General features: G+C 43.9%; 2 protein-coding genes and 2 pseudogenes across 2 annotated transcripts; 3 read left to right on the top strand and 1 right to left on the bottom strand.

The window, feature by feature from the left end:
* Positions 1–2,037: 2,037 nt before the first annotated feature.
* LOC136550453 (metal transporter Nramp2-like) lies at positions 2,038–6,314 on the bottom strand. The gene is made up of 4 exons (XM_066542036.1): positions 5,688–6,314; positions 3,892–4,028; positions 3,145–3,797; positions 2,038–2,560 (listed from the first exon to the last, which is right to left on the bottom strand). The coding sequence occupies exons 1-4, from the start codon at positions 6,239–6,241 to the stop codon at positions 2,354–2,356; spliced, it is 1,551 nt and encodes a 516-aa protein (XP_066398133.1). The 5' UTR covers positions 6,242–6,314; the 3' UTR covers positions 2,038–2,353.
* A 6,095-nt stretch (positions 6,315–12,409) lies between these two features.
* LOC136467922 (putative pentatricopeptide repeat-containing protein At1g02420) lies at positions 12,410–14,856 on the top strand (the record flags this gene model as incomplete). Its single annotated transcript, XM_066466739.1, has 1 exon — positions 12,410–14,856. A coding segment is annotated over one exon (1,566 nt), but the record flags the coding sequence as incomplete, so codon positions are not given.
* Positions 14,113–18,874, top strand: LOC136467913 (uncharacterized; annotated as a pseudogene).
* A 975-nt stretch (positions 18,875–19,849) lies between these two features.
* Positions 19,850–22,437, top strand: LOC136504471 (G2/mitotic-specific cyclin C13-1-like; annotated as a pseudogene).
* The last annotated feature ends 975 nt before the right edge of the window (positions 22,438–23,412 follow it).

Below are 23,412 nucleotides of genomic sequence, written 5' to 3'. Positions count from 1 at the left end.
AGAGAGAGAGAGAGAGAGAGAGAGAGAGAGAGAGAGAATCAAGTGTTGATGAAGGAAAATAGATCATTATAACTTTTTTTTCACAAATGAGAAAATTGAGCTTGCCTACAATTCAATTACCAATGGCACGCGATTGAGGAAGACACCTCTTCGGATACACATCCTCTTGAGGCAGGTCGTTGTACATTTGCATAGATTGTTATTTGACAAAGCATACTCTGATGACATCGTGTTTATTAGCAAAAACCTATTTAAATTCCAGTCTTATCATTTCACATGAACCTACCTTTCTCTTTTTGTTTATTTTTAGTTAAAAAGTAATGTCATAACTCATGTGTCCATATTTGAACTATTTTCAGATTTTTTGTCATAAAATAATATTTATCAATTATTTGATTACTTTTCCTTTAGAAATTGAATTTGGTCTTAACTAATGTAGTTTGAAACCATAATCATCATTAATCGAGAGTTCTTTGATCACCAATTTGAGATTGTTTCATATCTAGATATATGGATGAAGGAACGAAATGCAGGCCTGTGTTGGGCTTTCTTTGGTCCAGGCCTTGAAAATGATAAGTAGTAGTAGTATTTTGGGTCAATTTTTAGAGTAGTCTTGGGCCTATCTGGACTACCCGCTAGGCCCGCCGCTGTCCAGATGATCACATGGTTCACCCTAGGTTTGGAAGGCATCTCCCCTATAATCCTAAAGTTATCCCCTCCCTCACATATCACTGTACCAGAGCAAGTAACCGCCGATATGAACAGTGACGGTTTTTGTGAACAGTATCGCCCCAGAAATAAACAGCTACCGAGCCCCGTGAACAGCCCCGCCCCGATATGAACAGTATTGCATGTTCATAAACAGTGTTGCCCGTCACACAACAGTACGTACCGTTAACCATTAGGGCTCTTTAATCCGTTTGCAACAATATAAACCCATTTCCAAAAAAACACTTACCCGTTAACAACAGCACGTATCCTTCAAACATTAGCAGTCTTTAATAAGCAGTACTCGACTACTGTACCAACCCATGCTCCATCTTCCTTTCGATACAATACCCCGAGTTCTGCAGGCGAATGATTTTTCCCTTTTCTTCCCCTTTTCCTAATGCTCTCTTCCTTCATGCTACGTACTGCTTTTTTTTGTTAACTTACTTCTGTTTTCTCCCTATTTTTGCTCTCTTCCTTTTCAATGCTAGACACTCCCAAACAGCTAATGTTTTTTCCATACTAGGTTAGACCATTTCTGTCCTAAAAAATGTAATTCTTTTACATATCAAAGCAGGCCAATTCATTTTGTACGAAAAATTGAACAATACATTCTCTGCACATATTTCTCACTATTATCGCCCGCGGCACCGCGCGGGGCCCTGGCTAGTCAATCTAGATTGTTTGTTGTCCCATCTTTTAATTTATATCATTTCCATTTACGGAATATAGTTCTTATAATCTATAAAGTATTCGTTATGCCATTTTTTTTATAATCCTACTCAAAGTGGGTTCAGTATCCAAGTTACTCGAGAGTTGTTTGTGGTTCTAACGTCAACACATAAACTGAAGTTGACCCTATCTCCATTGCAGATTAACTTAGGAATCATTTGTAGCAGTTTAGCTAAAGTATCACCCTTAACCTTACTTAGTCTTGAAGCGTGATACATACCCTTTTTTTTTTGTATATGTATGATTTAGTCTTTGATGTTTTGGCTCTCGCTACATTTGCCAGAGAAAATCAGAGCTAAGGAGGTTTTGAAATAAAGGTTAAATGCTTATTTTGAAGACTTGTTTGGTACAAAGAAAAGAAAGATATGTTTGCAAGCAATATGTGTATCAGTATTATATCTTGAAGATAAGTTTATGGTCTAATATTAAATTTGGAACAGGGCTGTCACCTTAATGTAGATCACAAAGTACAGCTCGTTCATATATTGCACGATATTCCATTCAAGCTGCAGCGGAATATGCATTGGGCTCCTGGAATCCAGGACTGCAACATCAAACTTTACAGATCATTCGGTAAATTTCGTCTGCTCAGATCCAGGAGGAAATCGTGGCACCTGAGTTATTTGGCAATGCCATTTTTTGTCAATAGTGTTTCCACATCACCATAATCCTCAGAAATAAGAAATCGATCTGCTACTGTATGTGACTGGAGGTGCATTAGCCCATCCTATAGGAAAAGCCCTACTACCAATATCCCATAAATACAAGCATACAAGGGATATGCATATATATATATGCTTCTCTGTTGCCAATAAATAAGCAGCAGCACAAGCTTTGCATGGATGGACAGTTTTCTTCCGGTATAATCCAAACTGTTCCCCCATCACGGCGGCAGATGACGATGCTGAAACGCTCATGAGCTCTTCGACATTGATGAGCAAAGGCGAGAATACAGCGAAGTATTTTGCACAATAAGATAGACGATGAATGCAAGGTAAACAATCAACACAACACACAAGCTTGAGCGAAGAAATGCACCCCGGACATCAGTAATGTAGAAAGACAGTATAAGATACCCATTGATAAGCATCAGAAATACCGTAACAATCCAGCTAATCACCTGAGGAGAGCGTAAAATGAGTCAATACAGCAAACTTGGATGGGCAGTGTTACTAGACTAGTTCAAAGGAGCTTCATACCACCAGACAAATTATAGCAAAGTAGCAAACTAAAACATCTAGAATCGCTTCAATACAGCAAACTTGGATGGGCAGTGTTACTATACTAGTTCTAAGGAGCTTCATATCACCAGAGAAATTATAGCAAAGTAGCAACCTACATCTACAATAGTTTCATAGGTAGGCAAACCATATGTCAATACTCAATATGGACGCCGAGTGACATGTCATATGTCAATACTCAATAGGTAGCCTAAGTTCCATGGTATGAAACACTAAAAAATCATGTGAAGGCATCTCGATTTGGTAATATCTGTAAGTTAAAGCGGAGCAGACAACTGAAACTAAGGATTCTTCTCTAAAGAAAATAAACTCAAGACTCCAGCTTCTAGTTCTCTCAGATGTTGACACACCATGACGCAATGGAGTAACAGTACCATGGTCTCAAGTAGCAACAGTCAGTTGATCATTATTTAACTCTCTGTGAACATGAATTTCCATAAACAAAACTCAAAGAAAAACTTACTTTGGTGATGGGACCAATTACGAACGACCCCATGATTTTCTCCTTTGAAACGAGGGTGATGAGAGGAATTAGAGCAAATGGAATCTGTATGGATTGAAGAACATTGAGTGCTTCATTCAGAATATCCATAGTAGGATCTTCAGTATCGAAAAATAAAGCCACAATCATAGTTGGAATAATGGCAAAACTTCGAGTAATCATTGCTCGTAGCCACTTCTTCAATCGAAGATTAAGGAAACCTCCCATAACAAATTGTCCTGCGTATGTGCCAGTAACTGTGCTACTCTGCCCAGATGCTAACAAACCAATAGCCCAGATATAGAGGATGGGAAAGAATGCAGTTCCATATTTTTCCTGTAAGTACTGCCCAGCATTCTCAAGACCTATATTGTCAGCCTGTTTAGATCCATAAAATCCTTTGGCAAAAACTGTTGTGACACAGATGTTAATAAAGAAGGACACAATGAGTGCAAGAATTGACTCAATGTTGTAGTAGTAAACTGCTTCTTCAACACGAGATTTCTTGTTTGTGTCAATCTTCCTGGACTGCACTAGTGCTGAATGCAAGAAAACATTGTGAGGCATGATGATGCAGCCCACAATTCCAACCGCTTGCTTAATTGTCTTTGAGCTCAATTTTGGAACCACCAAACCTGTATAAGATATCAAATGAGCGAACTCCTTAGATTCTCAAGGATATACTACATAAAGGAAAGGATTTTGCCGACATGTTATAGTGAGAGTTACCGATCAGAAGTTCCTTGCCACTAGGCTTTGTTTCACCAAACATAACCGCAAATGAAACAGCCATAGTTGCAATCAATACAGCGAAAAATGCCTCCAGTTTCCTCACGCCATAATTCTCCAGGAAGAGAAAGATGAAGCTGGCATCAGGGAAATACCGTATGAGTCAAATGTATCAGGGCTGTGTTTAGTTTGTGAATTTTGGGAATTTGGTTACTGTAGTACTTTCGTTTTTATTTGACGATTATTGTTCGATCATGGACTAATTAGGCTCAAAACGTTCGTCTCGCAATTTCCAACCAAACTGTGCAATTAGTTTTTTTTTCGTGTACATTTAATGCTCCATGCACGTATCGCAAGATTCAATGTGATGGCTACTGTAGCACTTTTTGGGAAAGTTTTTGGAAACTAAACAAGCACCAGTTCTGCTAAACAGTTCTATCAGATAGTCATAGACAATCAATAGAAAAAGAGATAACCATAGAGTACCAGACAAAGACAAACTATTAGCATTTCATCATCACTAGACAATTTATTTGGCAGAACTCTTATATTTAATTTTTTCTGTTACTTTCATTGTTACTAATTTCATATTCTAAAAGCGCCTAACCTTGTTTAACAACCAATAATGCTGAAGGTAGGAGGCTTTGACCAGGGTAGCAGATAGGCAGCAAGTAGTAGCGTACGGACAGTAGACAAGGATATGTCCATAGTTTAATGAATAACCGTACAAGTCTCTAACGGGAGAGAGAAAAGAAGTATCAAACCGACCAATAAGCATAAATAAATACCCAAACCAGGCATAAAATGATGTGATTGCAGCAACCGTTGGCAAATACTATGCAGCCTGCAGGCCCCAATCATGTTGCCATCGACTAAACCACAGATGAAGCATGCTCTACTAGATGAGAGAACAAGCAGAGGACGCAAACAGCAACAATGTCAGGACGCAACCTAATTCGATCAGCGAGCAGTACATTAGCATCTCCAGAAGCTACACCAAACCAGGACAAGTGCTACAGGTTTTAGCTGATCAGGGAGCAGATTGTAATCACCAGAGAACTGCAAATTTTAATCCAAGGGATGCATTCGTACTTTTTTTTCTGCGCCCAAAACAGTTGTATTCAGTAGAGTAAAAGATACTATCCCAATAGCACACGGTAGCCATCATGCCCATCATCAACATGGTAATTGAACAGAGAAACAAAAACGATGCTCCCATAAGCAGCAAAGGAACACCAGAAAGCCAACAAGAGGAGTGATCCCTTTCAAAATCGATTGTCTCCAAGCACGCCACACCAAAGGACGCGAAACTTTATATTACCTAAATAATAGACCGGACCAAAAGAATCCAAGACAGAGATCCGATGCCTGAAGGAGTAAGGTAAAAAGAACGGACAAAAACACTTGATCGTGCCAACAGCCATCATTCCTGAGATGCCATCCGTTGATGCCCAACACAATAAAGAAATAATTCTACTCGCTTCATCAACACAGCAACAGAAATTTATAACTTTCAGTTCAGGAGAAGAACAGTGAGGAGCAGACAGAGAGATCCAATTCAATCAACTAGAGGAAAAGCATGTACAGGGAAGGAATTTGCTATCCCCCCAAGCAGTAAACAAAATTGACAAACTTGCTCGTAGATTTTACTGATCAAAACCCCGAAAACAAGAAGAAAAAAAGCAGGTCAGTTCAACGATTATGGACAGGAAAAATAATCCACTGGACTTTGGGGGTTCAAAACCGAAAGTAAAGAGACAACCGTAAGCACAGACGACGAGAGCAAAGCAACTTACCAATCGAACGCGGTGATGACGACGCCACCCCAGAGCGGCACGGTGCCCCCCGAGAGGATCTTGATGGCAATCGCGCTGCCAATCACCTCCTGTATATCGGCGCCGACGAGCGCCAGCTCCGTCATGGCCCAGAGCGCGCGCGTGGCCCAGGTCGGGTACTCCTCGCGGCAGAGCTCTGCGAGGTGCTTCCCCGTGGCCACGCCGAGCCGCGCGGAGAGCAGCTGCATCAGCGCGCCCATGACCGTCGCCCACATGAGCAGCCACAACAGCTGGTACCCCGCGGCGGCGCCCGCCTGCAGGTCCCCCTCCAGGTTGCCCGGGTCCAGGAACGCGATGCACATGAGGAAACCCGGGCCCGTGAAGCGCCAGAGCTTCCGCCACGAGAAGGTTGGGCGCGACGCCGGCGCGCCGTCGTTTTCGCCGTCGGAATCCGAGATGGCGATGGAGATCTTGTCGTCGGAGTCGTACGCGCGCTCCTCGTATTCGTCGTGTGAGGTGGAGGCTCCGCCCCCGCCGCCGGGGAGGAGGCTCTCGGCGAGGTCGCGGGACGCCATGGGGAAGATGCGCGCGTTGGCGAGTGGGGGAAGTGAGGATGGGGAGTTGCTCCTGGAATCAGGATTGATGGGTCCGATAGTTTCTGCAACAATTTATACTACACTTTCTTTTTTATTTAATTTTATTTAAACCAGAATAGTTTTTTATTTTGTTGATGACAGATTGGTCAGGTCAGTTGTCATTACATCGATAATGGACATTTTGTATACTACCGGAGTACACCATGAAGAAAATATGAAAATAGATTAGAATAGAAAAGCTGTCGTTTAATACAAAACTGTATTAATATAGATTCATACTCGTGGTGATTTAAAGCAGCTGTAACAAATTGAAAATCAAAATCTATAAAGATTCTTTTTGCATTTGATCTGAAGTGGGGAAATAGATTAATAGTATACAGGGGAACTGAATATAGCTGAGCTTGTTTATCGAATTTAAATTCTCGACTTAACATAAGTGATTCTATTTTCTTGAATTTATTCTAAAATTTAACCGTGTTAATTTTTCAACGATAGGTGACGCTTTCGTCAATATACTTTTTTCCGGTTGGTCATAGACATATGGCTTTTTGCATCTTAAATATGTAACTATGTCCTTAGACCCTATTAGATTTAATTTTTAAAAAAAAGCTTTAGCTGATCTAATAAACAAACTGCCTTATGCGGCTTTTAACCACAAAATTAGTGAATCCAAATATATTAGCAGATTTTAACAATCTCTAACCCATATTAAAGCAATTCCACAATCTATCTCCGCATAACTCTTTCATGCTTTTAGCAATCTAGTCACTCTATTCTAAAAAAATATATAATTCTCACTTGCTGAGCAGTCAAATAGCTTTGAATTTAACCAAATACTATATGTACTAACATTTCTAGTATAAATAGGTATCATTATATTAGTTATGAAATACATTTCTCATAGCAAATTTTGCTATAAGCTTAACCAAATTTAGGAAGTTTGACTTGTTTCAAACTTGAAACCGTAGAATTTTGGAACGGATGGAGCATGTCTTTTACAAAGTGAGTAGAACCCACAAATTAATTTGGCATGGTCTGAACTCTGAAGTACCTGGACATTGCGTGTTTCGTCGAACAAATGGCCTTAAACTTTTCTATTTTGTTTCGAACTGGTTTGAGAAAATATGACTATCAATCGTGATCGTGAGTGTAGGGGCCTTGGGGGATGCAACTAAACGGTAGCAGTTTCAAGAGCCATGGGACTTGTTGGCAGGAAACGTGTTAACGACCACGAATCGTGGGGTCAGATAACATTTTCCTTGCAAAAGAAAAAGGAAAAAAGAAAAATGCAAAACAAGGAGAAACCGAGATCCCTCTTTTTCTCGTCTTCCGCCCCTTCAAGATGTGGTGCAGCCGTGCAGCCTTCAGCAACTTTCGGCATAGCACAGAACTACGAGCAGTGCCAAGTGCCCAAGTCTTGGGTCGGTTGTCACCCGTATAAAGGCGGCACCTGTGCTGCACCAGCGCACCTAGCCGCGGCTCCATCGCCTGGATTATTGCATACTACCGCGACACGCACGCACACACGTATCTTGCGCTAGTTCGTAGCCTTGTGCAGCCGAGAGGGATTCGTTTATCCCGCGCGCCCCAGGGAGGGAGATGACTCGATCGTTTCCACCCAAACAGCAGAAGGTATCGCCAAACTGCCAAAGTGCCGAGCAATCCTAAAACTTGATCGAGTCGACGGCCCGTTCGACTTACTTATATCTGGTTTGTTTAATTTTTTATTTTAGTCGGAACAGTATTTTTCTCTCACAACATTTTAGTCAGAACAACGTTTTTTTTAGTCACTTTCAGCCAAGTTTCAACAAGCCGAACGGGGCATAGTCTCGATCAGATACGGCGAAGCAATCCTACCATGAACCTCGTTTAGTTTCAGATGTAAAGTTTTAGGATATTACATAGGGTGTCGTATGGGGTGTTCGGATACTAATAAAAAAACAAATTACAGAATCCATCAATAAACCGCGGGACAAATTTATTAAGTCTAATTAATCCGTCATTAGCACATGCATTACTGTAGCACCGCGCTGTCAAATCATGGTATAATTAGATAATTAGTTATTTTTTAGTCTATATTTAATACTACATACATATGTTCAAATATTCGATGGGATAGAGCGTAAATTTTTAGTATACGGAAGTATGCAGAAGAAAACCACGTTGTGCCAATGGCCTGACAGATTGACAAGCAGATGGAGATGACCGACAACACGAGCGCATGCTCAACGTTGAGACGTCATCCGATCCGAACAAGGAAGAACAGCCAGTAGTGCAGGGTTGAAGATTGAATAATGCTGCATCGTGGTTGGTATGGTAGGCTATACAAATCCGTTCCATCATCGCGCTAGACTGCGCAAGGACTTCCGATCGGGCATCATGGCAGGATGGCCTCCGGGGCAGTTCAAAACGGACGACGTGGCAGATACACGTGACGAGGCGTTCCCTCTGGGGCCCGGCGACCAGCGGCCGTGGAGTCGCCAAAAGAACGTGCCCCGCCCGCAAGGCAAGCGCTCCCGCCACCGGCCTCACCGTGTCGGCGGCGTGGCACCAGGGGACCGCCTCGTGTCCTGGCTTCGGTGGAGTACTTTGACCCGCTCTCCTCTGATTCAAATGATCCGCTGGGCTCTGTTCTGATCTACTAGTACGCGCGTGCCTATAATTGGTACTTTGGTAGTTTGCCGTGAAAGCCGGAAACCCTGAAACTGTTTTGTGTTCTCCCCAACGAGTGGTCTGCTTCCACTGTTCCACAGTTCGATGCAAGTTACAGGCGCCCGAATCTGGAAGACTGCGATGGCAGCCGCAGTAACATCTGGTCCAGTCGCCGTATGCATGGTGGCATGGATTCTACTACTTTCTTGAGTTTTTCTGTGCTAGTACATGATGTTTTACAGTTGGAGACAACTAATAATGAACTAATATCAGCTTTGCAACCTACGGGACAATAAAGTCGAACCCAAGTAATTTATGCTGGAGTACGGTACTGATACGTGCCGCTCGGTATGGCCAGGGGAAAAAAGTCTTATTATAGTGCCCCCATATAACAATTAACAACTGCAATGGATGTGCAGTATCACTGACAGTCGTGTTAATTCATCATACTGTCCCGTGTACTGGTCACCCACCACGGTCCCCTGCAGGTTATCGTTCTCGAGCACTTTCAACGACACCATTACTTGTTAATTTGTCATCTATTCATACCTTTCCGGTGAACGGATCGGCACAACACAACAGCATATACTCCCCACTAGCTAGCAGCATGCTCGCTTGATCGTAAACGATCGTAAATTTTCAGTTAAAATAGTATTTTTCTCTCACATCAAATCAGTCAGCAGTAATAATCCACGATCGTATACGATTATTTCAGCCCCATCCAAACAGGGTGCAGGTCCATGGCGCATGGCTAGCAGCGTAAGCCAAGCAAACCATGTGCAACGCAACGCGACTTGTTTTGACACAAGCCACGTACGCCAGGCGTGACTGGAACGCACTCTTGTTGTATAGTACAGGAGCACTCAAATTACGATGAGAGGAGACAATCTTGACCCCAATCGCCGTCGCCGTCGGCTGCTGATAGAGTTTGTTTGGACACGCCACATATGGCAGGCGTGACAGGAACGGACTCTTGTCGTGCCCATAATTCTTTATGTTTGGTTCCATCGTCGAAAAGGAAGTCAGAGGAAGCGGACGTTGTTGCTTTGTTTTTCTGCTTTGGGAACCGCGATCCTACTCGTGCATGCTCCATGTAGGCTGCACCACATACAGTACAATAGAAGAAGGCTGCTCAGTTTGGATTGGTCGTACAAATGCGACAATCTTTCGACTGGGATTATTTTCCGTAAAGGATCGTAAATTTTTAACTAGAATAGTATTTTTTCTTACACCAAATCAGCTAACAATACTTCTTTACGAGTAACGAACAAACACAGCCAAACGAAAAGGCTGCTCGGAGGCTATCCCTGGTCCTACGTATCCGATACACCATCATCTAAAAGGATCTGGTCATCTGGATAGCAAAGGAGTGAAGAAAACTGCGCTCACTTTGTATGGAACGCAGCCACCGGATGAGGAGTGAAAATCATGTCGACATCGTGATGGCGACGCGTGCACCAGCCGGCGGCGGTCCTATTGGTATTCACTTCTCCAGCCATCAGCCGATGCTGCCTAATTTTTTATAATTTGCGCTTTTTTTTAAAAAAAAATTACATTTTGGTCACCTGCCAGACTTTAAACTCATCTTTGATAGCATCGGCTCAATTTTTTACAATTTGGCTCTTTTTTTAACAAAATTTACGTTTGGATCTCCTGATAGACTTAAACTCATCTTTGGAACCCTAGGGATCGGCGTCATGACTTATGACGCCGAGGTAACACGTCTCGGCGCCACAGATCTTAGGCTCCGAGGTGCCTTGGCCGTGCATAGCAGGGCATCCTAGGTGGCGTTGACGTGGTCGATACCTCGGCGCCAGAATACTATGGCGTCGAAGCTCGACACCACAGATCTTGACGCCGAGCTCGGCGCCACATAGATCTTGGCATCGAGCAGAGCGGGACGATGGAGGTCGCTGAGGTTGACTGCTCACTAGTCACTGCTCACGCGTTGCATTCATGTTGCTCACTAGGTCACTGCTCACAGGCTGCAAGCAATAACTGACCCCCATAAGTACGACTACCACAGTACCAGTTTCTGCCGACCTAGAAGCACGATTGGTCGCTTTACCTTCTGCGAAGCAGCACAGAGCAAACATCAAAGAAGCAGCAAGAACAAATTACTGTGCTACTTAAAAACAATTAACTAGCAACTGATATTGTGCTACTTGAAACTTGAATTGTGAAATTTTGACTAAGCTTTCAGGTCGATGTGCATGCCCGGGGATCGGTGACAGGTGGCCACTGCATTTTCTCGACAAATTAATGATCTATCTCATCAGTTTTTAATTCTACTGTAATTAGATTGAGATGCCCTAGTTGGTTCTCTTGGAGCATGGCGTCACGACTGATGAGATAACATTAAAAACTGACCACAACGTATACCCAATAATTTTATCTGCATGGAATGAAATGCTAGAAACAGTATGTGTCATTTTCGATTAATATATGCGTATTGTACCGTGGCAGCTGGCAGGGCTTTAAGTTGCATTGCTTATGTGTTAAGAAATATTAAAGAGCATTGGTGAAAATTTTTAGGGTAATAATAAAGAGCATCAGTGAGTGTACCAGCCTAGTACTAGATCACTGCATAGTGGTACCTGGTATTACTTTCGTGCCGTGCGTGAGCAAAGATTGTAGCACAAAGTGCTTGTTATTTAATCATATTATTGCGGCACAGTGTGTTTGCCTCTAATCGTAGTTTTTGTTGATGCTAGTGCTGGCTAGCTAGCAAATACTCGTATGAGCTACGCATAACCGGGGGAAAAAAAGATGAGCTAAGCAAACCTTTCCAAAGTTCAATAATGCATGCCACCGAACACTCTCGTCGATGCGCCTGTAAATGCATACCACCGAACACTCTGGTCGGTGAGCAACATAAATGCAACGTGTGAGCAGTGACCTAGTGAACAGTCAACCTCAGCCGACCTCCACCGCCCGCTCCACCGCGCTCGATCTCTGGCGTCGAGGTATCGGCTATGTCAATGCCACCTAGGATGCTCTGTTATGCACGGTCAAGCACCTTGGAGCCTAAGATCTGTGACGCCGAGACAGTGTTACCTCGGCGCCATGAAGTCCTGACGCCTGACCTCCAAGGTCCTAAAGATGAGTTTAAGTCTCTTAGGGGATCCGAACGTAAATTTTATTCAAAGAAAGGGCCGAATTGTAAAAAAAAATTGGGCCGATGCTGCCCATCAGCGCCAGCGGCCCGTCGAAGTCGACCCCAACCCAATATCCTCGGCCCTTGTGCTGCGCGGCCCATATCCGCACAAGGCCTGGAAGAATTTCACCAGCGGCGAGGCCCAAAAAGAAGCGCAGCTAAATTTGAGCCCATCAGTTCCAGCCGGCCCGCTACAGGTAAAGTACAGACCCTCTGCTCCTCAGTTCCCCTGCAGCTGCCGGGCGCCGGCTGCAGTTGAAGCCGCTCCCCCCGCCTCTACGCCGCCGACTCATTGACGCCAAATACCCGCGAACGACCGTCCGCTTCGCGATCGCGCAAAATGCCGCCCAAACCTCGCTCCCCGGCTCTTCCAGTACATCTCCAACAAGTCGCGCAAGCCACCGCCTCCGCCGCCCGCCGCCACATCCGCTGCCCCCGCCAGCCACGATGGCCCCGCGTCCGATGCCGACGCCGGCGAGGTGTACCGCATCGTCACGTCCGCGGCCACGCCGTCCGCGATGGAGTCCGCGCTCGCGGCGTCCGCCGTCCCGCTCTCGTCCCCGCTCCTCGACGCCGTCATGCGCCGCTTCCGCTTCGCGCACGGGGACCCGCTCCGCGCGCTTTCGCTCCTCTCCCTCGCCGCCGACCGCGGCGGCGTCGCGCCGTCGCCCTACACCATCGACACCGCGCTCTACGTGCTCGGCCGGGCCCGCCGGTTCCCGCACATGTGGGACCTCCTCGCGACCACCCGCCGCATCTGCCCGGACGCCGTCACCCCGCGCACCGCCATGATCGTCCTCGGCCGCGTCGCCAAGGTCTGCTCCGTCCACGAGACCGTCGCCTCCTTCCGCCGCCTCGCGCGGATGTTCCGCGCCGTCGACACGGCCGGCCTCTTCAACGCGCTGCTCCGCACGCTCTGCCAGGAGAAGAGCATGTCCGACGCGCGCAACGTCTTCCACGCGCTCAAGTACGAGTTCCGGGTGAACCACCACACCTTCAACATCCTCCTCTCTGGCTGGAAGTCGGCCGAGGACGCCGAGGCGTTCGTCGCCGAGATGCGGGAGCTTGGGGTGGAGCCCGACCTGGTGACCTACAATAGCTTGATCGATTGCCACTGCAAGAACCGGGACGTGGAGAAGGCCTACAAGCTGCTCGACGAAATGCGGGAGAAAGACATTTCCCCTGATATTATCACTTACACAAGCTTGATTGGTGGCCTGGGGTTGATTGGCCAACCTGACAAGGCAAAAGATTTGCTCAAGGAGATGCATGAGCTAGGGTGCTACCCAGATGTCCCAGCATACAACGCAGCAATAAGGAACTTTGTTATAGCGAAGAGGATTGGAGATGCATTTGCACTGATGGATCAAATGGCCTCAAAGGGACTGATGCCGAATCCCACAACTTATAACCTTTTCTTCAGGTGCTATTACTGGGCTTTTGACGTTGGCAGCACATGGCGGTTATATGAGCGTATGCGGTCTGAAGGATGTTTCCCAAACACGCAGTCTTGCATGTTCATCATCAGGTTGTGCCACCGATACGGGAAGGTGGTACAGGCACTTGAGCTATGGAGTGATATGGTCAGAAACAGGTTTGGATCATTCACGCTGGTATCAGATGTGCTGTTTGACCTGCTGTGTGACGAGGGGAAGTTGGAGGACGCTGAGAGGTGCTTCTGTCAAATGGTTGAGTTAGGGCAAAAGCCCAGCAATGTTGCGGTTAGAAGGATAAAGATACTTATGCAGCTTGCCAAGCAGGAAGAATCAATTGCCAGGTTAACTGAAAAGATGGCACAATTTGGTCGACTGGCACCTGGAGATTGTCAAAGAGTCCAACACCCTGTTGAAAGCAGGCCTAGTAATGGTGATGCAGCTGGTGCTGATATATTGAGAGCAGCTTAGTGCATACATTTGGATGATGATGATCATGAATTAATGGCAATAATTTTTTTTGTTGACTAGATCAACACTTATGATTTTTTCTGAGTTCTGTACTCCGATGCCTTCCCTGAAAGTTTTCAAGTTTCAAGATTCATCCAATGGTTGAGCTTTGGAGTGATATTGTCAGCAACAGGTTTGGATCATCCATGTTGGCATCAGATGTGCTGTTTGACCTGATATGTGATAAGGGGAAATTGGAGGACGCTGAGAGGTGCTTCTGTCAAATGGTTGAGAGCAAAATCCCGAGCAATGTTGCATTTAGAAGGATAAAGATACTTATGCAGCTTGTCAAGCAGGAAAGTTCTATTGCCAGGTTAACTGTAACTAAGATGGCACAATTTGGTTGACTGGCACCTGAAGAGTGCCAAGGGCCCAACGCTCAGATGAAACCAAGCCTAATAATGGTGACGCAGCTGATGCTGATATATTGAGAGCAGCTTAGTGTATAAATGTTGACAATGATCACGAACTGGGTGATAAAATGAAACAAAATTCATATTGATTTTTTCGGGTCGGGTAATTCGGGTAATTCAAAATTCGGGTAATGAAAATTGCTACCCGATATTACCCCCGAAAAAACACTACCCGCAAATTCGGGTACCCGATAATTCGGGTTCGGGTATTACCCGATATACCCAAATTTACAGAAAACAACAAACTACACTAAATTTCAGTAGCGATCTATACATAATTTCAGCAGCAATTTGTATAGAATTTCAATAGCAATTTGTAGAGAATAATATATTACAGTCACTCATTCAAATAGAGAGAATTATATTCTAATAAAGTGATAAGTTAAATGGTTCAGCTAACAACACATGATAAATACAAAGACAAAAACAAATCTTTGGGTAGTTCGGGTAGTTTGGGTACCGGGGGATATTACCCGAATTACCCAAACTAATTTCGGGTAATCAAAATCGCTATCCGAATTTGGGATCGGGTACCTCGGGTTCAGGTAATTCGGATCCGGGTTCGGATAATTCGGGTACGGGTAATGGGTATCGGGTATTTTGCCCAGGCTTAGTCTGATGTCATGAAATGAAATATTTCTAATGAAGTTCCACCCTGTTTCCAATGCGTCTCAGTGGAGTTTCATACAGTTTCCAATACATTGATAACAAATGTGCCCTGGGTTTCATCGGCCATATGAAACTTATCTACTTTCTCTCATGATTTCTGTGCCACATCATCCATCTTTACTGATGTATTACATCATCCATCTTTACTGTCATTGGAACCGGCCTACTACTCGTGCAGTTTTTCAAATTTCGGATGATGGGGTCTCAGCTTCTCCACCTCAATGGATTGTATTTTGTATCAATTGTACATTGTCACCACGTTCTCAAGTGTGCGCGATTTTCTCCGCTCTTGAGAAATGCATCAAAGAACCGTACATAATCTTTATAGAAATATATTTATGCATAAAAAATATAAAAAAAAATCATAGAAAAGATCAGCATTCTAAAGAAGGTAAGGGGCGTTAGACTCAGGTAGAGGTATCTTTGTCCCCGAAAAGAATACAACTACTTGTTGCGTGTCAGATAAAGTAGTTCATGTTTGACCAAGTTTTTCTAGTGAATGATATTCATATTTATGGCTCTAAATCAATTTAATTATGAATTTACATTTCGTAACTAATGTAATGATATTTATTTGATATACTATAAATATTGGATATTTTTTATCTATAATTGGTCAAACTTAAGGTATTAAAACATAACACTATGCTTGAATTGTATTTTATGTGGGCACGGAGGGAGTCATTTTTCTTGATGGCCCATTTCAGCATGTGGCGGAGGGAGGGGGGCACGGGGGCCTGGCACCCCCTGCCCCTCTGCGGCATCTGCAGTGCCCCCTGGTGGCCTAGGCCTCTGCGGCTCTGCCTGGCACCTCCTGGCAGCCTTGGGCTCCTATCACCCTTGCCCCTGGCTGCCTGGCCCAATAAAAAAACTAAGAAGCCTCTGAGACTCTGAAGTCTGAAACTCTGGTCCTGGAATCATTACGTAGCACGGACGCACGGTAGCAGGTCGCCAGTCGCCCCTTCGTTTCGTGTCACTTCGTATTTCGCCGCCGCCAGTCAAAAAGGACAAGGATGATGCCATGATGGAGCCATGCGCAGCAGCGTCTCTGTGGACTTGTGGTTCGTTTGGTGATTCTGTGTTATTCTCTAACTTGTTTTCTCCTATCTTTACTTTTTCTAGGCTATAGATCTTGGGGATTTTTTGTTTATGTGTTTCATGATGCATGTACAGATGATTTTCTTTCCAATCCAATTGAATGTCTCAAAAGCGGATGGATTCTTGCTCCAAACTTTTTATCTATCACTGCTGAGTTCTGTTCTTTTCTTTCTCCAGTGATATTCTCTTATCTAATTAACAATCACTAGTGATTCTAAATTTCACTTTCTAATTTTAGACAATATGAAGAAGAGAAAGACCATCAATAGCTTTTTTAAGCCGATTGGTTCAAGTGCTAATTGTATTGAAGCCATTGCAAGCTTGAGGCGGTCAGAGTAACGTGCAAGTGGAAGTTCCTAATCTCGAAGGGGAAACTCATAATGATCATGTACAAAATCCTAATAATCAGAGTAATGTTGCTGCTACCGCTTGAACCAATCGAAGCCGAAGGTTGCCGAGCATCCACCAGTTGTTGCTACTAGATTTGAGAGAGACCCTTGGTAAACGTGTTCAAATATTGGAACTGCCAGCTGATCAACAAGATGAAGCTCAGATATTTTATATTTCAGAGGGTCCATATCAACCTGTGTTGGCAGAGTACCCACTCAGTGAATTAGCTCATCGTCGTCGATTTCAGAGTAACTTGGTTGAAGCAATTTACTTGGCTAGGAATATTCACCTCATACAAATTCGTGCTTACTGTCTGCCATGTTTTTTATTTTCCAAGAAGCCAATTGGGAAAGTTGGATCAGATACATTCATAGTAAAGGGGTTCAGAACTGGAAGAAAGTTAATTGCGGAAATGAATGTTATTTTCTAAAACACATGGGAGATGTCGGCTCGACCCACAATTATTCATGTTCGGTGTTTAATAATCTTAAGAACACAATGGTTTAAATTGACAATGTGATTGTTAAGCAAAAAGAGATAATGGTTGCAAAAGGAAGACGAAGGCTTGCGACCTACGATTGATTGCATTAGGTAATAAGATCAATTTCTCATGTCTTTCTGCAGTATTTAAATTTAACTCGCTTTCTTTATGTACTTATAGGTGATTGACATTCCAAGGTTGTCCCTTTAGAGGCCATGATGAATCTCTAGATTCCTTAAACATGGGATAATTTCCTTGAAATGGTCAAGCTTTTGGCTTCCTATAACACGGAGGTTAATGAGGTTGTGTTGGAAAATGCTCCCAAAAATGCAAAATACACTTCACCTAATGTCCAAAAGAAAATTCTAAGCATACTTGCTCGGAAAGTGCAGAAATCAATTAGAGAAGAAATTGGCAATAGCAAATTTGCATAGTGGTTGATGAAGCTCGAGATGAGTCCAAAAAAGAGCAAATGGCGATAGTCCTCAGATTTGTCAACAAGGAAGGCCTTATAAAGGAGTGTTTCCTTTGATTTGATTCATGTTAGTGATACTGTAACTTTGACACTTAAGAGTTAATTTGTGCTGTCCTCTCAGCTAATGGCCTAAGCACACAAGATATAAGAGGTCAAGGTTACGATAGGGCCAGTAACATGAGAGGGGAGTGAAACTGGATTGAAAGCTCTAATTCTCAATGAGTGCCCATATGCATATTATATTCATTGCATGGCTCATCAGCTTCAGTGGGCCCTTGTAGCAGCATCAAGGGAGGTACATGAGGTACACAACTTTTTTCAGCATGCAAATTTCATCATAAATGTTTTTAGTGCTTCTCCTAAGCGCAATGATGAGTTTGCTAGCAAAACAAGCAGAGGAAATTGCCCATGAAATTGAATTGGGAGAGCTTGACACATGGCGAGGGCAAATTAGATTTCCTCCCTACAAAGGCCAGGGAGACACTAGATGGAGTTCCCACTATAGGTCTATTCTAAGCTTAAAGAAGATGTTTGGTGCCACAGTTTCAGTCCTACGCAGCATTGCTAATGATCGTTCAATTTCGAAGTATTCTTGGAGAGATGCCAGTGGTGCCTTACGGATCATTGTCACATTTGATTTTGTGTTTATTCTACTCCTAATGGAAAAGATTATGAAGATCACTGATGTGTGGTGCCAGACACTTCAAAAGAATAGCATTGATATCTTAAATGTGGTGGATTATGTTTCTACCACAAAAGTGTTGCTTGGTGAGTTGCGAAATAATGGCAGAGAACCTCTTCTTGAGGATGTCAAATTGTTTTGTGGAAAGCATGAGATTGATATTCCAGATCTGAGTAAGAAGTATGTTTTCCCCAAATTATTTATTCTTTTATAAAATTGTACTTGTTCATCAATCAATCCATATCTTCCTATTTGTAGGTATGTTGATGTGACTAAATCTCGAAACAAGAATGACAACACCCACAACCTTTCACCATTACAAAGTAAATGTGTTTAATGTTGCAATTGATCAACGACCAGCAGAGTTAGAAGATCGATTCAGTTCTCAAGCGACAGAGCTTTTGTCCCTTTGTGCTTCTTTGGATCCTAGGTTGAACACATTCAACACAGACAATATATGCACTCTGGGAGAAAAATATTATCCTGCTGATTTCTCAAGGAAAGAGCTCAATTGGAGTGTCCGTTGCCATATTTTTAAATTGATGTATGCAACAGTCCAGAACTAAAGGAATTATCAACACTTGCTGCTCTAACAAGTGGACTATTTAAAATAGAAAATATTCATCTTATCCTATGGTGGACAGGTTATTAAGATTAGTATTAACTCTTCCAGTATCAACCGCAACCACTGAAACATGCTTTTCAGCTATGAAACTTGCGAAGACACGTCTATGTACAATGGGAGATGGATTTTCTGCGAGATTATTTGGTAATTTATATTGAGAAGGAATTGGCTGCATCAATCAGCACTAATGATATTATTACAACGTACGATCTTGCTGCTAGTCGAAGAGCTAAATTTAAGTTGATAGATATGTAATTTTATTTTAGTTAAGACTTGTGAAATATGCTATTATTATATCATTATATGTGACTAAAACCCGCTCACGTGACTATCAGTTCTTTGCTTTGTCCTTTGCCCCCCTTACCTCAAATCCTGGTTCCGCCCCTGCATTTCAGCCCTTGTTTAGTTGGACCCCAAATTTAAAAAAGTTGCTATAGTACCTGTCACATTGAATGTTTGCGGCTCGTGCATGGAGCATTAAATGTAGACAAAAAGAAAAACTAATTACACAGTTTGGTGGGAAATTACGAGACGAACGTTTTGAGCCTAATTAGTCCATGTTTGAACACTATTTGTCAAATAAAAACGAACGTGCTACGGTAGCCCCAAAATCCAAATTCCTACAACTAAGCACAGCCTCAATGCATCTCCATGGACGTCCACCATCTCCTTCGTGTCATGGAGTGCGATGCACACGGGGACACGATCACATCCACACGTATCGTCCGAGTTTGCAGTTTTGCACAAATGCGAAGAAGAATTGCAGGACCTGCCGGTAGCACTAGCACCTGTCAAATCGATATTTCCGGGTGGAAAAACTGCAGGACCCCTCCACAACTTTCACGCTTCGCATTTGCTTCGTATGGGGTCCCACGAGTCGGTGACACTAGGCTACGTGACTGCATGTGTGTGATAGTGATACTAATGCATTTCGGCCTGCAGATGCCCGCCATTAAGGCCATCTCAAAATTCAAACCGCGTCAAGCTTCCCCAAGACCCCAAACGAACGCCGGCTCTTCACTCATCGCCCGACCCGAACCAAACCCTGCAAACCCCAGCGGAAACTAGCCAAGGCAATCGGAGGAACGGATCCGCAAGTCCATTCCGTCCGTCGGCAGCAGCATGAGGGTACAGAGGCGGAGGCCGGAGTCGGAGGCGATGGAGAGCAAGGAGAACTCCGCGCACTCGGCGCCGCCTCTCAATAGGCCACGCGGCAAGCGCAAGGCCCTGGCCGAGCTCCCCACGTCCTACCGGACCGAACACAAACCACTGCTCGGCGCCGCGGCCGTCGAAGCCGAGGACGCGGTCGGCGGCGCGGATGGAGGCCGAGGCGGAGGAGGCGAGGAAGCGGCGGGAGGCCGAAGACGCCGCGCGCGGGGCCGACTTGGGCCGACCGCTGGACCCGAGGCCGCCTGGCGCCGAAGCGGCGAAGGCGGCGGTCGCGCCGTACGTCGGGGACATCGACCGGTACCTCCGGTCGCTGGAGGTGAGAACCATCTCGAGAATCTCACCCTTTCCACTGGGTCTAGGAACCTGCGCGTGGGCGTGTTTAGTTCTCGGGTTTGGTTGATTTGGGTGTGAATGTGTGATCGTAGTTGTAGACGATGCCTGTAATGGGGCCATTTTGTAGGCATGGTCACGTTGTACGCTTGAGTGCTGAGATTTGGCCAGTTTGATTTTAGTGGGGATCATGTGTACTCTTTAATTTTAGTCGGGACTTGTGATGGCTAGTTTCACAGGTCGCGACACCTTCACAAAAGAAAACTGACTCTTTGGAGCTCAATTCAATTATCTTAGCTTTTGTATGGAGATGTGTGAGTTTAAGCCTTTAAGGTGCCACTTGTCTCTAAACTTTCTGAAACTGCTAGGTTGAACCGTTGAGGAGGCCAAGCCCTGACTATTTTCAGAAGGTCCAGAAATACATCTCCCCCAAAATGAGGGCTGTCCTTGTCGACTGGTTGGTGGAGGTGGCTGAGGAATTCAAGCTTCACGCAGAAACTCTTCACCTTGCGGTTTCCTATGTCGACCGCTTCCTCACAATGAATGTCGTTACCCGGGACAAGCTGCAACTACTGGGTGTCACTGCAATGCTCGTTGCTGCGTAGGGGACTCAACTGTTTGTTTCCTCCCTTTTGTTCATCTTTTAAAACTACTCTTTGAGTTGCATATTTCGAATGTCGCAGCAAGTATGAAGAAATTGAGTCTTCTAAGATGAAGGTGAACAGATACACTGATATCACGGATGACACTTACACCAAGCAACAAGTAGCCTTTCTTCAGCTGAACTTTCAATTGCATAGTTATTTCTCCTGGACCGTAGAAGATAGATACACACTTCTATTCTGTATGCAACACAGGTGGTGAAGATGGAGGCTGACTTACTGAAATCTCTTAGGTTTGAGATGGGGGGTCCCACTGTAACAACATTTCTACGGTATGTCTTCTCTATCAGTTTTTTTTCGAGAATAGCATTTGACATAACTTCCCTTTGTATGTAAAATGCTTACCATATGAGAATTATTTCCCTATTGGACTTAAAAAGGTTCAGAGTCTAATGCTAGATAACTGTCTGTTTTAGGAAATTCATAGCTTCGTGTCGTGGAGGCAATGTAAGTGGTACTTTGGAGCACGTGCATTTACTTCTCTTAATGTTTTTTTTTTATAATCTGTTTTTTTAATTGAAATACAGAGTATAAACAGAGGAAAACTGGAGTCCATGTGTAGCTACCTTGCGGAATTGAGCTTGCTGGATTATGACTGCATAAGCTACCTACCCTCAGTAGTTGCTGCTGCATGCCTGTTTGTAGCCAGATTCACAATCCAACCAAAGACTCGTCCTTGGGTAAAGACAACATGGCCTTTCTTGCTAACTACACCCTCCGTCCCCCAAGAAAATATCATTCTAGTAGCTAGACAAACATTTGCTCAGATTCATAGCTAGGATGACATTTTTTGGGACCGGGGGTGTATCTGAGCTGTAGGCTTTTCTTACATCAGTGTGTATGGTTCTCTTTTCTGACTTTAGTGTGTAATTCTGCAGAACTTGACACTTGAACAAAACACGGGGTATAAAGTCTTTGATCTGCAGAAATCCATTAATGTCATACATGAATTGCAGTTGACAATAAGGTGCCCAGAGCAGGAAGCCATCAGAGAGAAGTACAAGGACCCCAAGGTACATCCATTCTCTCCATTTTGTTGCTATAATCTACAATTTGTATTCTGTTAAAATCTGTTTGCTTGAACATTTTACAGTTTGGGCGTGTGTCGACAATGGCTTCACCTCAAGAAATCCCTACATCTTTCCTTGAAGATTGCCATAAGTGAAGTCTGGACTCTGAAGAATGTTTTTTGCAAGAATGCTGCAGGCGATGCAGAAACTAGCTTGATGGTAGGATAATTTAAATAGGTCGGGAATGTGCCATGCCCAGCGTTGTAGATTGCTGGTACTGGTCTCAGTTTCCATCCCATTGGCAATGCTGTGCATTGGTATTTTGGTACAATGTGCAATTGAAGGCTTTTTGTACAGGGGTTATCAGTTAGCACTAACCCATGACATGTAAATTATATATATAATAATACAAGCCAGCTTATTTCTTAGCATTGTATGCACGTTTTACCCAACAATTAGTGCTCTGAAAGCGCTGATAACAGTATAGCATTTTTTTATCTGAATGGAAGTAAACTTAGCCTACGTACTAGTTCACATTATAGTAGCAGGACTGAAAATAATGTTACCTGTTGAGTCCGAGATCTTGGACAAGCCATACGGCCAAGGTTCCGGTCAAGGACCTTGCTGCGCCATGAGAGCACAAAACAGCAGCCTGATTTTTTTCAATTGAAAAAACTGCAACCGCCGGTATAGATCTTCGTCCTTACAAAAGAGATAAGAGATGACTATCTCCGACAACATCATCCCAAAATATAAGATCCATTTTACGTTTCGATTAGTGCTATAGGCAAAGAGTTCAATATCCTATTTTTAGTCGTTCTCCAACAACAGGACTAAAAAGAGAACCCTTTCTGTAAATGAGTCTATAGGAGAGAGGATATTCATATTTGGGATTGTGCCTCTGCTGTGACCCAAAATGGGTCCTCGCATATAGGTATTCTGTTAGAGGCTGATACAGTACCATCCACGGCCCATTTTAGGGTTTAGGTCTTCATATGGATCATCCATTGGAGACAGTCTTAGACCCGTACTAAGCTCAAATGTTGAGCCCTAGGCAGTTTTTCACTAAGACAAGACGACAACAACAGCAAAGCCTTTAAGTCCCAAACAAGTTGGGGTATGTTAGAATTGAAACCTAACAGAAGCAATCAAGGTTTAGGCACGTGAATAGCTATTTTCCAAGCACTCCTATCTAAGGCTAAGTCTTTGGGTATATTCCATCCTTTCAAGTCTCCTTTTATTGCCTCTATCTAAGTCAACTTCGGTCTTCCTCTGTCTCTCTTCACGTTACTATCCTGACTTAGGATTCCACTACGCACCGGTGCCTCTGGAGGTCTCCGTTGGACATGTCCAAACCATCTCAACCGGTGTTGGACAAGCTTTTCTTCAATTG

Source organism: Miscanthus floridulus, chromosome 1 (assembly GCF_019320115.1).
Source record: "Miscanthus floridulus cultivar M001 chromosome 1, ASM1932011v1, whole genome shotgun sequence".
In the NCBI taxonomy this organism is placed as follows: Eukaryota; Viridiplantae; Streptophyta; class Magnoliopsida; order Poales; family Poaceae; genus Miscanthus; species Miscanthus floridulus.
The sequence above is the reverse complement of the archived record's forward strand: the minus strand, read 5'-3'. Positions and strand labels throughout refer to the sequence as shown.